We start from the raw sequence: 17,028 nt of genomic DNA, 5'->3' as shown, positions 1-17,028 counted from the left end.
TCTTACATGTATTTTTTATTTTCATTAACAATTTATACCCCATTTTACCAACAATACAACACATCTAAATGTACTAAGTTAGTCAAAATGCCAGCGTTTCTACATCTAAAAATCCATTATACCCAACAATACAACAACTCTAAATGTAGAAAGTAAGTCTAAATGCAAGCGTTTGTGCTTCACTCCTGCACACTGAAACAGCTTGTCATCAGTGCGACTCAAGCAGGTGTGTGAGCTGGGATTTGCAGTGGCTCTGCAGGTGGGCTCATTCATTGCCTGAAACTGAACAGCTGTTTAAGCTTGTAGAAGTTTCACTGGACAAGGACATCTGCCTGATCGTTGAGATGATGAATAACAGCAAAGCTTTACAGGTTTCAGAGAGACTTCCCCAGATTGTGCAGATAGTGTGCTGCAGCAGAGCAGTTGTGCTGTGCTTATTACGCCCATTTATCCAGCTGCAGACCCACACACATTTCAGGACACAAAATCCAAACCACACTATCAAAATCAAAGTGAACCATTTAGAGTTAAAAATGGATAAGCTGTGGTATTTTACATTAAAAATTTGCTATCTTGATAATGTCACCATATCTCATATGTACAATATTTATTAACAATGCACAACATTTTTCATAAAAAGCTATCTTTAAAAAATAATGTTTCAGACAGAAATATATTTTTGCTGTCGTTACTAACTCATAAGTGTGGTTGGTAACATTTCATTTTGATGGTCCATTTGAGTATTAGTAGACTGTCTGCTTAATATCTGCTGATACTAATCCTCCAACAGACATTTAACTGACCACAAGAAACTTTGCAATTCATGTCAATTTACACTAGCCCTAACCCCAACCTGACACTCTACTTATAATCGAATGAGAATTAGCTGGCATGTAGATGCAATGTAACCTAAATTCAACTAACCAATGTTGCACAATTTTACTTTTGACCCCATCAGCAGGGATGAAAGTAACACAGGGGTGGGTTAAAAGTAACACAACAATATTTGCTACATTTATGCAATGTAAAACCCAAAAAATTAAGGTAACTCAAATAGTTTGTGGAAACAAACCATTTAAGTTCAAAAACTAATCCTAATAAGTACTGTGAAATTAATCCATTTAAGTAAACAAAGCAGTTTGAGCACAGTAAAACCCATTAAATGAAGAGAACTCTGAGAACTGTAAAACCCAAAACCATTTGAGGAAACCAATTGCAACAAACCATTCATTCATTCTCTTGTCGCCTTAGTCCCTTTATTAATCCAGGGACACCACAGCGGAATGAACCGCCAACTTATCCAGCAAGTTTTTTACACAGCGGATGCCCTTCCAGCCGCAACCCATCTCTGGGAAACATCCACACACACATTCACACACAAACTCATACACTACGGACAATTTAGCCTACCTAATCCACCTGTACCGCATGTCTTTGGACTGTGGGGGAAACCGGAGCACCCGGAGGAAACCCACGCGAAGGCAGGGAGAACATGCAAACTCCACACAGAAATGCCAACTGAGCCGAGGTTCGAACCAGCGACCCAGCAACCTTCTTGCTGTGAGATGACAGCACTACCTACTGTGCCAAGGTGCATGGGCTAAAAGGGTTGAGTTTATTTTTTTAATGAGTTATAGGTGTGTTTTGAGAATAAACCAATTAAGAGTCTCATCTCCCATTCCCTTTAAGACCCAGCTGCGTCGCGCCAAGAGCACATTCTCTATTTACAGGACGCAAAGTGATTTTTCATATTTATGTAGGCTAGAAAATAATATGTTTTGTAATATTTTAATCCTTTATATTTATATCCTATATATATCCTTAATATTTAATTTTTTTCATATATAAAGATATTTGCCTATTGCTCTCTTGTGCGTATTAAGCAGTGCGTAAGCGAGGCGGGTTAGATTTGGTCTAATGAAAAATCTATTATAGTTTCTCAAAATAGCGACAAATAGAACGCCTTCCTTTTTAGACCAGAACGCCAATGGGCGCACAAATGAGCGCTAATGCATTTGCTATTTAAACAGCGATTTAAAAAACGACTCTTGCGCCAAGCTGAAACTACCAAAAGACTACTGCACCACGCCTTGTGCCACACTGCGCCGGGTGTATGATAGGGCCCATTAACTGTAACACTGAGTTCAAAACTTTTTTTTCAAATGATTAAAATAACTTTCAGCCAATTGTTAGTCAACTACACTCATTTCATTTTGTAAAGTTCACTGTTGGGTTTTACAGTATGGATTAATCTTGTGTATTTGAAATATATCTGACTATGACCTCACTAATGTTAACAGCAAACATATTTTGTCCTTTATTTTTGCAAACAAATATTAAATTGTATTTTTATTTTAAATTTCAGCTACATCAAATGTTTCAAAAGCAATCCAGCAATGCAAAATGTTAACATTTACTATAATTTTTGAATATTTATACTTCTAGATATTTACTGGGGGTGGGGGACCCCAGATGTCCTAGGGCCCTAAGTTTCTGACTATGACACTTGTTAATGTTGCTTATAGACTGCAGGGGGCGGTGTTTCTCTGCTCTGCCTATTTACTTCAAAACATCTTTTTTTTTTACATTTGTGTGTGTGTGTGTGTGTGTGTGTGTGTGTCTTCTAAGAAGAAATGATCCTGTGTATGCCGACAGTAACAGCTGCCCTCAAGAATGTTATTTTTTCTTATATTTTTTTATTCAATTAGCCCCCCTCACGGTTTCTCCACACTGATCTTGTGTTGTATGCTTCCATTCAAACTGTAGGTTTTCAGTTCAAAAACCATTTGCAACCTCGACATAGGCTTTTGTGTTCAGAAGCCTCGTGGAAATTGCCTATTTTCCTTTTTTAAATGCACCTGCATTTTCATTCAATCTGGAGATCTTACAATAATTCTTGGACATTCAATCTCTGCCCCATTATTCCAGAAAAATAGGTTTTAAATTCCATTGGGGTTAAGGGGCAATTGTGTTTATCAGCTGATAATCTGAATGCAATTCTTGCCAGCTCTACTATAGAAAAATTTCAATATAAATAAAAGTCAAAGCCCTCTTTCGGCTTTTCAGCATCCTGTCATCTTTCCAGCTCTCCTTCTCTCTCTGGGCTTCTTCAAGGGTCTCTTCACACGCTCACCGCTCTCTTCTCGCTGTGCTGTTTAACCAGCCATGCCAACAGCTGCAAATTGAGGGTGTTATTTGGTGTTTGGAGCCGTCATATTGTTCAAAGAGCCACCACTTTTCTTCCTTTGTAAAACAATGACGGATGCACTGAGATGAATGAGAGGCAGAAAATATCAAGGGAGGATGTGGAAAGATGTGAAGAGTGGGTTAAGGTGTAATAAATGTTTTATACATTAGTATCTACAGTATTGTATTTTTTCAGTACAGTATATTTCGCTTGTTTGATCAACCAGAAAATATTCCTATCAAAATCTAATTTGACTTGCATAACTTCCATTATTTAAAAACAGTACAATGTTATTAATCTGAACCAATGCTAAGAGATTCATTCATAAATTCAGAATCTAATTTTATCCACAAAACAACAAACTGTAAAAAAAAATTCAACCTGAAAAAAGTTAAAATTACTTTTTTTTTGTTGTTGTTGCTTGTTTGGGAAAAAAAAAAAAAAATATATATATATATATATATATATATATATATATATATATATATATATATATAACGGGCAGAGAAAGACTTTTAATTTGAATTTTCAGCTCACATTTACCTGGTTCCCTCTACAAAAGAAAATGCTTAGAGCATGGACTGTTTGCATATGTGCCTCCCACTTGTTAAGGGTCCAAAAGTAATTGGACAGAATAATAAGCATAAATCAAACTTTCACTTTTTAATACTTGGTTGCAAATCCTTTGCAGTCAATTACAGCCTGAAGTTTGGAATGCGTAAACATCACCAGACGCTGGGTTTCATTCCTGGTGGTGCTCTGCCAGGCCTCTACAGCAACTGTCTTCAGTTCTTGCTTGTTCTTGGAGCATTTTCCCTTCAGTTTTGTCTTCAGCAAATAAAATGCATGCTCACTTGGATTCAGATCAGGGGATTGACATGGCCATTGCATAACATTCCACGGCTTTCCTTTCAAAAACTCTTTGGTTGCTTTTGCAGTTTGCTTTGGGTCATTCTTCATCTGCACTGTGAAGCATCGTCAAATGAGTTTTCTTGCTTAGTATGAGCAAGAATGTTCCAAACAGTTGTTTTGGCCATCCCTAATGTTTAAGCTCTCTGATGGGTTTGTTTGATTTTTTTCAGCCTAATGATGGCTTGCTTGACTGATAGTGACAGCTCTTTGGATCTCATCTTGAGTTGACAGTAACAGACTCCAAATGCAAAATTAAATCTGAAATGAACCTGGAATTAACTCTGAACCTTTTATCTGCTTATTGTAATTGGGATAATAAGGGGAATAACACACACCTGGCCATAGAACAGATTAAAAGCCAATTGTCCAATTACTTTTGGATCCTTAACAACTGGGAGGCACATATATGCAAACTGTTGCAATTCCTATAGAGTTTACCTGATTTGGATGTAAATACCCTCAAATTAAAGCTGACGGTCTGCAGTTAAAGCACATGACAAATCAAACGCTCAAACAATTAAAAAATAAGTCAAAATACATTCTCAAATGAGAAATCAAAAGTATTTTATATTTATTTTTTATGTCAAAATCCTGTAATAATTAAATGACAATTCAAATGCTCTAAATATAACTAAAAATGTATTAGAGGATCCAGTTTCTGGTATTGTGGTCTCCTGATTATACACACACAGCTGGAGCTCATAATGGACTGCTCACTAAGACTATAAGACATTTCATTCACACAGACTCTTTGCTGAGTCTTATTTTTCCCTGTGAAGCATTACAAAGCAATTTCTCTGCTTGTCCTGTCATGTTTTGATCCTTGTCTTGTTTACTGTTATTGTTGTTTTGTCTCCTGTCTTGTTTCTAATTATGTGTCTAATAAATTTTTTGTTAACATTAGTCTGTTTTATTTTTTCATTATTATTATTATTATTTTTACTTTTACTATGTTTATTTTTACTGATGTTTTATTTCTTAGTACCAGTTTCCAAAAGAGTTTTTTGTTCACTCAACTTAAGACATTTTAGGTCAGTGCAACTAACTAACATTTCATAAGTTGAGCAAACAAGAATTTAATTTTAAGAATAAAATAATTTTAGATCAGTGCAGCAGATGTATTTAAAAGTTGAGTCAACAAGAAAAATTAAAAAGAAATAAGGATTATTGAGGTTCTTGTTTATTGTAGTACTGGCTTATTTTTGTACAGAGCCGTTATTAATACAAGTACTATACACTAACTAGGGCTGCACAATATATTGTTCTGAGCATTGATATCGCAATGTGTGCATCCACAATGGTCACATCGCATATATATATATATATATATATATATATATATGTATATATATATATATATATATATATATATATATATATATATATATATATATATATATATATATATATATATATATATATAAAGGGAGAAAATAAAGATTGATTAAAAGATCAATCCAAATATTTGTTTTCAATTTTTGTTGCCGAATACAAATCCACTAGCCTGAAATCCATAAAGTACTGTTTCTTTCACTTTTATGTTTGCTCTATTGCATTTAGCTATACTTGTAATTTGTTTATTACATTCCGTTCATGATTTGTTTCCCTTAGGCACAGATGACCAAAGTAGGGCCCACAGGCCAAAGCTGGTCCATTGTAACTTTTGATTTGGCCCGCCATAGAGAGGTAATGATGAAGAGGGTTGGGGCAGTTGCATTTAACACAGAGATCGTCGTTTCTAATTTGACAATCTCTTTAGCAACAAAAAAGCAAACTGAAATTAAATGTTTCAATGAAACCGATTTTTAAAAAGTGTAAATACTGTCACATATAGAGCACTACGCAGAAGGCATTTACGAGAAATTAAGGCAAAAAACTGTGTAATTATAATATATCTAATAGATTGTTTTGTTTCTATTGTAATAAGTCCATTATAAAATGTAAAAAATACAATATAAGCTCATTTAAAAAAAGCTTTCTAGTCATTTTTAAACATTATTAAATAATAACTATATTTACCTTTGGCCCCCCAGCCTCAATCAAGTTTGGTTTTTGGCCCTTCATAAGATATAGTTTGGGCACCCCTGCCCTAAAGAATCATGCCAATCAAAAGAAAATTAATCAATTGTTTCCAAATAAAGGGGTTTAAATCATCTGGTGAAATTGTATGTATATTGCAGAAATACAAAGATATTGCAAAGATTATTATACAAATGTCAGATTTTTCCAGTATCATGCAGCCCTAATAACATTTATATTTAAAAAGAATACAACAACAATAAGAATAATAGTAATAGAAATAATAATTACAAATTCAATAAATAAATAAATGAAAAATAATAAAATAATAATAATAATAATAATAATAATAATAATAAAAATAGTTGTCCTTCATAGCAAGGCTGCATTTATTTAATCAAAATGATGTTCAGTTTCACACTATCCTTCATGGTAATATACCTAAATATAATCCAAGCTAATGCTAATGGTATCATTATATCTATGTTTTGTATTGAGAGATAATTTACATAGTTAATTAAGAACTAATGTTATGAGCCTCCATTATGAATATTACATGTTTAAGACGCAAACAGGTAAATTTATGGGCCTGAGAGTAAGCTAACCAATGGTGTGATTGTGGGCTGGCCCATCTATTTATTCAACCAATGGCGTATGGGGGAGGGTTCGGGGAAACTTGTTTGAAGTGCTTTTTTTACTCGGCTCCATTTAGAGGCTCTACTGGTGCTGAGGTTGCCTCAGGTCTTGTTTGATTCAGCACCATGGACAGCTGCCTTCAAATTACAGTTGCAGCTCACATACTGAATATGCTATTATAAAACTGAACCCTGCTCAGCCTGACCCTGAAACACACACTACTGCACAAAACTAAGATGCTTTACATGCAGAGAGAAGGCAAGAGAAGTGAAGATGTCTGGCTCGCAAAACATATTTGAATTTCACTTAATTACTTTATCAATTCACTCAAAAACAGCTTATCTATTTCACATTTTGCTCTGAAATCACAGATCAAGCTAATCTATTTGTACCATATAAATACTGTCAAAGCACGAGTGTACGATTTTGACAAGCACATTTCTCATTTAATTTTTCATTTGATATTTTCAATAAATTAAAACTAATTATTCCGTGAACTATTCATGTAACTCAGCGCTTTTTTATTTGGGTGAACGAGGAGAGAGTCCCATCAGCCTGTCTGGATATCTCCATGTTTAATGAAATGTGAATTGACAGAGAGAGAGAGAGAGAGAGAGAGAGAGAGAGAGAGAGAGAGAGAGAGAGAGAGAGAGAGAGAGAGAGAGAGAGAGAGAGAGAGAGAGAGCGCACAGCCCACTGGCTGAAAGGGAGGATGCAGCAGCATAGACAGAAAAGCAGGGCTGAGGATGGACGATAGAAAGATGAAGAGAGAGAAGAGAGATTCACAACACTCTCTCCACTGATCATATAGTAGGTGCTGGACTTTCATCCACATCTCACTGATGTCCGAGGAGAAATGCCTGTGCGGTATGACATGATGAGCTCCAGCATCTGACCGAACGAACTTCAGATTCTCTTCCAGTCTCAAGCTCATCGAGCGGCTCTTTCATTCTCCCAAGTTTTTTTCGCGGGATCTTTGCGGCATTTCCCGCCTTTAAATCAGCGTGAGCTGCAGCGCACGAACGGAGGCTGATGATGAATATGAAACACATCAGATCGGGCATATAATGGGCATCGAGGACACGGGCATGAGGAACGGACGGGCTCTGTCCGATCAGTGGGCCGACAGCGTGGTGGTCCGACCCCGGACTACCGAGCAGCACATCACGGTGCATAAGAGACTGGTGCTGGGCTTCGCCATCTCCATCCTCACCCTCATCATCGTCACTGCCATCGCCATCACGCTCAGCGTCAGCTTCGAGAGATGCGCCGCGGAGAGCAGCGGGGCTCTGGCCGCCAACGGCTCCAGCAACAGTAAGTGGAAACAGTCACGGGACGGGAACATCAGTCACAGAGACTCGGAGGACGGCCAGCAGCCCTGGAGACACCTGCGCTTACCGGCCACCCTGCGCCCGCGCCACTACGACCTCCGCCTGACCGTGCACATGGAGAACTTCAGCTTCTCCGGCGAGGTGAACATCGAGTTTGAGTGCGTCAACTCCACCAAGCTGATCGTGTTGCACTCGGACCGGCTGGAGCTAGACAAAGTGCTGGTGTTTTCGGACAGTAAAAAAGCGGGCGCCATGCGGATCCAGCGCCGCTTCCACTATCAGCCCAAACAGGTGTATGTGATCGCGCTGCACAGAGAGATGAAGCCCCTCAGAACATACAAGATCAACATCACCTTCACTGCGCACATCGAGCACGAGCTGCTGGGCTTCTTCCGCAGCTCCTACATGCTCAATGGAGAAAGAAGGTAAAGGCTGTTTACGGTGTCACTTTCAAAGCCTTTCATATGCTGATTAGGTGTCAACAGTTATCATGGGAACGACAGATGCTGATGCAAACCGCAAGTTACCTTAACTCACCTAACTTGGATCAATTAAGTGCTCAGTAATGCTTCATACAGCAATTTGTGTTTGTGTTTATTTTGAGGTTATATTAAAAGAATTCGTTATTAGAATTTATGGAATTCTTCACATGTTTTGCATAGAATAAGGCAAGTCAGGGTTTTGGCTGCTCAAGTAAAACAACAAAAACAACGTCAGTTATAAAATAAACAGTTTAAGATCTAGGTTATAGTTGAGCTGCATGCACTCCTCTAATACTACTGACTGCATGTGATTTTCCTATCTCTGTGACAGTAACTGTTCGTGATTATTCGTGGAGGTCAGAGTTCAGACAGATCTGAATGAACGCTAGTCAAACCTCCCTGTCACATCAGCTACATTTAAAAACTCCTTTACTGTAAAACATAGAGTGATACAAATTCTTATATTTACATCAGGGTAACCTTAAAGGAACTAATTAATTGTATATTAATGCATCTAGTGCTGGTGTTCAGTTAAACTAATTAACAAATTAAGCAAACAAACTGATTATTAGACAATTTTAATGTTTGTAAATCATCTGTTCACCTTTTGTATTCATATGTAACTCAGATAAGCATTTGATTAACAAAAGCACATTATATAATCTTAGAGTTTTACAGTTGTTTTGAGCCTCATATCTCTAGTTATTTCAGGTCAGCCGCACTGAATATCAGCTTCTTGCTCCTCTTTTCCGGCTTCTGACTCTTCGTCCTCTGAGGAAAACTGGCTGATATTTGAATCTTTGCCCCAGGTTTTCCTGTATTTGAGACATGTTTAAGCTTTGTTTTACCCTGAAGGGTTTGCTTTCATGGATACACTTCTGTCCATCTACTAGTTTCCTTTCTGCCTTTGCAGAAACTGCTGAAGCTTCAGTCTCCGCTGTAAACACAGCATGTTCCGGGTTCACAGAAAAGATTCTTCATCAAAAGCTTTTTTCCAGCGCAGGCTGAGGTCTTAATATTAAGAGCGTCTCTGAAATAAATTCAGCATGTTTATGTTGAGACAGCATCTCTCAGCTCCACAGGCTCTGAAGATCATCTAGTTTACTGTAATCGGCTCCTGCTGTCTGCTCATATTTCCTGAACACCATGAACTGCAGGATCTCGCAGGATTGAGAAAATACCTGTGTTTATGTAGTTAGACGTGGGCGCTGGAGCATCAATCCGACATCTGATGGTCTGGTTTATCCTGACTTTTACCTGAAAGGTTTTCTCACACATGAACAGGCAGAAAACATCTCCACCCAACTCAAACACCTCCACGTGCGTCACTGAAATGTTCTTTCAGTCTGACATGCCTGCAAATTCTTCTTCTGTGTGTCTGCTTGTCTGATTTCTCCTCACCCCCTGCCTGTGTCCTCACTGGGATTTTTAAATAGTGTACAGAAGTTTAAATGGTACTAGTGTCTACTGTATAGATAGTGGAGATGTAAACAGATGGGACATTATCATTATAGATTATTAGTGCATGAATGGCTGCTAATGAGAATGAAAAGCCGTCACAGAAAAGCAGGAGTGAACAGAACACTCTGCTGGTCAAGCTGTGAGTGGTGACAGCGAAATCAACCTGTGAGATTTGATGAAAGTTTTAAAGACTGCCTTAATTCAACAAGTGAAATTGTTCACTGACATCTCCCGTACATAATAGGTATGTGGTTTAGGTGAGTTCAAATGTAATCCAGAAATGGTTTTATATGCTCATAAATAACAATACAAATTAGTAGGATGAGAAACCTCACTTTGACCATATTTGAAAACATCATGATTATTAATGAGCTCTGCTTACTGCTTTTTACACGTGCAATATAATTATACTTTTGTCAAAAAATCTTTTTACAAATTGAGTAGATGCCTTGTTAAATTCTAGTGGTAGCGAGGTTTATTTTAGCTGCCGATTTTACACCACCAGAGTAACTTATTTTGCTGCTAAGATGTGGTATAAATGAAATATAGTCTATATTATACTTGACAAAATGGAACAACAGGGACAGATTTAGAATGTATTTAGTATTTATAAGCCCCAACGGACACTACCTAACAAAAGTCTTATCACCTTTCCACGTTTTAGGAACAACTAATAATAACTTGACTTCTAGTTGAACGTTTTGGTATCAAAAGTGGCTAATATGAAAGCCAATGGTCTGTAGATTACGACAAAACACAAAACTCTAGTCACTTCACAGAAATAAGAATAGTATAGTACAGAATATAGAATATAAAGTCATGGTGCAGTGGAAAAAGAATGAATATTGTGTATAACTCCCATGAGCTTGGAGGACTGCATCCCTACATCTCTGCAATGACTCAAACAACTTAATAATCATCAGGAAAGGCAAAGAAAGCATTCTTGCTGGACTCAAAGAGTTTATCAAGGTTCTTTGGATTCATCTTCAATGCCTCCTCCTTCATCTTGCCCCAGACATGCTCAATAATGTTTATTTCTGGTGACTGGGCTGGCCAATCCTGGAGCACCTTGACCTTCTTTGTTCCAGGAACTCTGATGTGGAGGCTGAAGTATGAGAAGGAGCACTGTCCTGCTGAAGAATTTGCTCTCACCTGTGGTTTGTAATGTAATGAGCTGCACAAATGTCTTGATACTGTTGATGTTGCCATCCACTCTGCAGATCTCTTGCAAGCCCCCATATTGAATGTAACCCCAAATCATGTTTTTTTTCTTCAACAAACTTGACTGATTTCTGTAAGAATCTCGGGTCCATGTGGGTTCCAATAGATCTTCTGCAGTATTTCTGATGATTGGGATGCAGTTCAACAGATGATTCATCTGAAAAATCTGTCACTTTTCCAAATGATCAACTAAAAATCAAGCTTTTATTTGTTGCTCTGACAACTGGGATCAATGACAAGACTTTTGTCAGGTAGTGTATATAAAATAATTAAAATAACTATAATAAACACTTAAAACTCAGCATTCTACATGTGTTTGTTGCCCCATTACAAACATATACAGCAAGTTTCACAATATATACGTTAAACTAACAAAAGTTACATTTAAACATATCTTTTGCCTTATAGGGGGGGTTCTGAATAAATGTATAATCCGTATATCCTGCATTTAGCGTTCTAATGTGCTGTGAAGAAATGGCTGGCCGAGAACTGCTCTTTAAAAGCCATGGCACAAGGGACGCCACATCTATTAGAATTCTATACATTCTTTACAGTTAAGGCTGGGCGATTAATCGAATGGTAGTCGAAACTTACATTCAGAACTTGATTTTTCAGACCGATTTTTTTACTTTTTCTACCGCGTATAAACTTAAGTGACCACGCTCTTTTAAAGATGACCGTGGGCAGGGACAAAGGGCCTAGGTTGAGCACCAAGCCAGTTGGAGCGAGTGTTTATAAGTGTCGAGTCCTGTGAAGGAGCTCCATACAGTATGGAGACTTTTGTGTTTAATGTATGGTTAAAGTTGTTGCACGTCTGCCGATCACCACCTCTGAACGAATGAGTTTTAGCTTCTTTTACACTAAGGCAGCATTCAGAAAAAACAAAACCCCCATGAGGAAACTTGACACAGAGAAACATAAATCCTGCTGAATGCTAGTGTTTTAGAAATGTTATTGCAAAGCACACAGTATAAATGCATGGCAACACACAAGGCATCCACTGTGGGTCATGACGATTACTTGATGGAGAAGTATAAATCAGCCTTTAAAGACCTATACCTCTTTAAAGATCCTATAGCGGATCCACTTTGCAGCCACATCTGATCACATCACCTTTCTTTGCACTACATTGACAATGATTGGCAACTGTGCCAGAGATACTTTGACACAGTATATTTTCCATTACATTAAAGTTTTTTTTAACATTAACATATTTATTTATGATGCAAGATGCAAAAATTGCACAGTTTAAAACATTATTTACAGGATAAGCAAGAGCTATTTTATTCAGAAGAGATACTGCTTATTTTCTACTTTTAAAATGAAATTTTAGGCAATGTGTGTTTTAATTTTTGTTGTTCAGCGTTGATGTTCTATAAATAATCATTGACAGTAGATAGTGTGTTTCCTTCATTCAAAAATCTCTCACTTGTATTATGTGGGGATATTTACTGTACAAAACTAGTCAGTGAACTATGAGAGGGAAAAAATAATCATTTACCATAATCGAGTCAAAATGTTCAATTAAATGAGATTTTGATTTTAGGCCAAATCGCCCAGCTCTACTTGCAGTCAAACCAATAATTCACACAAATTCACGCAACTAAATATATTTTGTCCTGTTAAATTCATATTTTTTCATTTTAGTAATGGATGCAGGGCATTATATAATGCATTCATGTAAGTAAAGGCATAACAATGTAAAGCAAAATGATGTACTCCAAAGTCCTAAAAACCAAAAAAGCTGAAAAGCAATTGCAACAAGTTTGAGAAACTACTGAAGTTAAGCAATGATGAATCTGGTTGACAGAAGAGACTATAGGCTGTCACTGAGGCTCAGGGTGAACCAATAAAGTATTGAGAGTCAAGTAAACATTGTCATACCAATTGTCTGAAAGCACTACATTACAAACTGCACCTTATTATCCTTCAAGGTTATCTGGCATTGTCAAGATGAAATTGTTCTGGCACAGATTAACTGTGAAGAATTGAGTTCCTGTCATATTTTATCTTTGTTTTATTTCTAAACTACATAAACTGTGAAAATGTGAGACATGTTGAAAGTATATATTTTTTATTTGGCTATATGATAGAATATTTTCTTGAATGTTTGTAGATCAGACACCTACTGTAACTTTGCTTCCAATGGCCTGAATGTGAATATTTATGGTGTGATATTTCACTTAAAAGACACCAATGCAACTACATGCAAGACCAGATTGACAGCTATTCCTGTCATTAAAAATGGCACATGTGTGTGTGTGTTTTAGATGTCACAATGCAGATATCCATTAAAAAACATGACTCCAGTCTAGCAATTCTGCTATGATTTATAATATGTCGACATCTGATGTAATTTAGCTGCTGCAGTGAAATAATTTTGTCCATCTTCACGCCAGGAAGCTCATTAGAGTAATAAAAATGCACATCGATGAGTCCAGCGATGGCAGTCTGAGCTCATTTGCATTCAGGAAAGTCATGTGACATCCAGTTTAATGAAGTTGAGGTGAAATGACTTTTCACCGCAGAATCTTAGAATAGTTCAATCACACATATAAATATTCCTGAGATTTCTTTCATCTCACCTTTCTTTCCTCTGCAGGTTTCTGGCGGTGACGCAGTTTTCTCCGACTCACGCTAGAAAGGCCTTCCCGTGTTTTGATGAGCCCATCTATAAAGCCACATTCAGAGTGAGTCTGAAACACGAGAGCTTGTATCAGTCGCTGTCCAACATGCCAGTGGAGGCCACCACATCTGATGAGGATGGATGGGTGACCAACCATTTCTCCATGACGCCCCGCATGTCCACGTATTACCTGGCCTGGGCCGTCTGTAACTTCACCTACAAAGAAGCAGTCGCAGACAATGGAGTCCTGGTGAGTAAGTTTAATTCTCCAAAACTCAGTTGGAAACAGCTGACTGAGATTTTATTTTTCCAGAATGCTTCTCTAAAAACTAGTGAGCAGCATTTTAAGGATTCACAAAAACTGCTTCTGATGATAAAAGTTCCAAAACGATTTACAATTCTCATTAGTTAACATTAAATGAATCAAATTGTATCAACTTCAAATTTATCAACAGTGATCAACAACAGTGTTCGGCTCGTTCCTTTAAAACTCTTAAAGTCAAGTACTATTTTGGGGTTTCACCTGGATTTAGCCTACCTAAAATAAAAATATTTACAAATCCACATGCAGAGGTGTAAATGTAAAAGTAAAAACCCTCCATAAAACACAGTTGAAACTGATTAAAATAATTGTATATGTAGTGTTATAATAAACTCCTCCATTAAAGGCGTTTTGTTTGCGAACTCAAATTTGAAAGTGTACCTTTTAGGTTCTGTGTGGTCTAGGTTGCTGTAATTTATTGTGTTAGTTCCTGCACTTGTCAGTAATCATAAGAAAAAAGATGTCTCTATTATAATCTATGCAAAAGTTATTCTATTCCAACTGATGAGAGAACAGAACCACTTATGGGGGTATTGGGCCAGTATGGACCTTTAAAATTTAAAGAATGCAGAAGAAGTTAGAAGTTTAGGATGTTAAAAGAGTAATTAGTTATAGTTACTAGTTACTTCTCACAAATAGTGTATGAGTTAGTAACTGGGTTACATAATTATAAAAGTAACTAATTACCTGGGAAAGTAACTATTGCATTACTTTAAAATAAAATTGAATGTGTCAAATGATTATGAAGCAAATATAAATCCTTGTACACTAATACACACTATTATAATGTTGTTGTTGGACAATGTGAGAGACAACCATCAAATTCAACATCATTATAGGTATTATCATTACTATAGTTGCACAATAAAACACGTTAGATGGTTTAGAACTTTAAGTATTTATTGCACGAGCTACAACTCACAAGATTTGTCAACAGGCACGTCTAAATATATAATAAACAGGTAGCAGAGCGCACATTATCACCTGCTTTCTTAACCACTATTTTTGTGGCAACATTTGAGGACTTGGGAGTGCTTCACTAGATTAGAATTACTAGTCACCGATGCAAAAAGACATTCTTGTCTTTCACCTCAATGAGGGAAAAGTAGTGCTTATATTTCCAGTTTGCAAAAGCTACATTTGAACTTGTGGGTAGCTATAGGATGATAAGCGTTTTTAAGGTATACCGCGGTTTGGAAAAGATAAGGTTTTAAAATCACCAAAAATGTATGCTATATTGTTCCTATAGTATATTTAATATTTTTTATTACCTTTTTTTTTGTTTTTTTAGGACAACAGTATCTCCAGCAGAAAATATATCCAAAAATGCCTTTTGAAATTGTAAAGAAATCTGTTCTTAAAACTACAGCAAAAGTCAATACTTCATTTAAGTTATTTAAAAAGTTTACTGTCCCAAATCATTTTAAATGTCCCTCAAAATAAAATATATTGTGTTCAAAAGAAGGAAAAAGTTTTTTACCCTGACATTTAAAAAGAATATATTTTCGAGCAGTAATCACAATATTGTCAAAGCATAAAACCGTGATATTTTATCCATATTTTTACCGTCAGAATCTTATACTGGCCCATGCCTACTTGTTGGATCTGCCATCGTTCTGACTCTTGGTCACTTGTGTTTTGTTTTTTCCGCACTACTTTGCCTCTGATTGGCAAACAATAGAAACTGACTTTATCTAAGTCAAGCATCATCACATTCTCAGTTACACCACGTTCACAGACAAACCAGTCAACATCCAGTGTTTATACAGGAACAGAGAATAAAATTCAATACCTTTAAGTCCTTTTTTAAGACTCTTTCCATACACATTAGGACCTCATCGGCAACATTTTAGCTTACAGTATATTTACTAAATACGGATTTTAAGCTAAAACATCATTGATATACTGAATTAAAATGCTAATCCAGCTGGTGGCGCCTATAGAACAGCAGAAATAAAAGTACTTCCCTGGCTACTGCAGTAAACAAAGCAGCATGATGTCAAATCTAGCAGGATTTTATTAATACACAACATCCCAATATTCAAAGATTAAATGTAGGCAATAGCATACTGATACAAAATGAAGTACCTTGTAAAACCACATTTAAGACTTTGTAATACTTTTTAAGAGATTTAAATGGATTTATCAACTTTTAAAACTTTTTAAGACACCGCAGACACCCTGTCATCACTGGTTGGTTATGTGTCCCGCCCTAGCCCCAAACACACACACATACCCCAGAAGGAGAGGTCCTATGGCTGAGAGAGCCGCTGCTTGCATGAAAACCACTTCAATGTTCTCACACACATATTATTGTCAGTAACAGTAATGGTATTGTAATGGGGTAAACAGAAATTAATTTAATTACTCGATACTGAAAAAAATATTGCCGCTTGTAACACAGTTTATTTATAGTGCTGTTATTCCTATCATTAATTAAAGAATCCTGCAAAAAAAATCAATCAATCAATCAATCAATCAATCAATCAATCAATCAATCAATCAATCAATCAATCAATCAATCAATCAATCAATCAATGTTTTCAACATAACAAATAATAAAACCGCTAATTAGCATATTACAATAATCTGTGAAGGACCATGTGACAATAATGCCTGAAGAAATGATGCTAAAATTCAGTTTTAGCCATCAGAAAATAACATTTTAATATTTATTAAACAAAAGGTTTTGGTAAGACTTTATTTGGATGGTCCCTATTGCACATTTTGTTAACTAAAAGTTGTAATTAGCATGTAGTTGCAATGCTTCTCATTTGAGTATTCATAGACTGCTGATACAGATCCTTCAACAGACATTAGTAACTTTGCAA

The 17,028-nt window shown here is 36.5% G+C and overlaps 1 protein-coding gene across 1 annotated transcript in view; it reads left to right on the top strand.

Moving 5' to 3' along the window:
• Positions 1–7,469: 7,469 nt before the first annotated feature.
• trhde.2 (thyrotropin releasing hormone degrading enzyme, tandem duplicate 2) overlaps positions 7,470–17,028 on the top strand; it is a 210,967-nt gene continuing 201,408 nt past the window's right edge. Inside the window, exons 1-2 of the mRNA XM_087248249.1 lie at positions 7,470–8,510; positions 13,852–14,125. Coding sequence (XP_087104375.1) covers positions 7,822–8,510; positions 13,852–14,125 — 963 coding nt within the window. The 5' untranslated portion in view covers positions 7,470–7,821. The remainder of the gene's footprint in view (positions 8,511–13,851; positions 14,126–17,028) is intronic.

The sequence above is a fragment of the Danio rerio genome, chromosome 4 (genome assembly GCF_052040795.2).
Source record: "Danio rerio strain M-AB ecotype USA chromosome 4, GRCz13ab, whole genome shotgun sequence".
Taxonomy (NCBI): domain Eukaryota; kingdom Metazoa; phylum Chordata; class Actinopteri; order Cypriniformes; family Danionidae; genus Danio; species Danio rerio.
The sequence above is the reverse complement of the archived record's forward strand: the minus strand, read 5'-3'. Positions and strand labels throughout refer to the sequence as shown.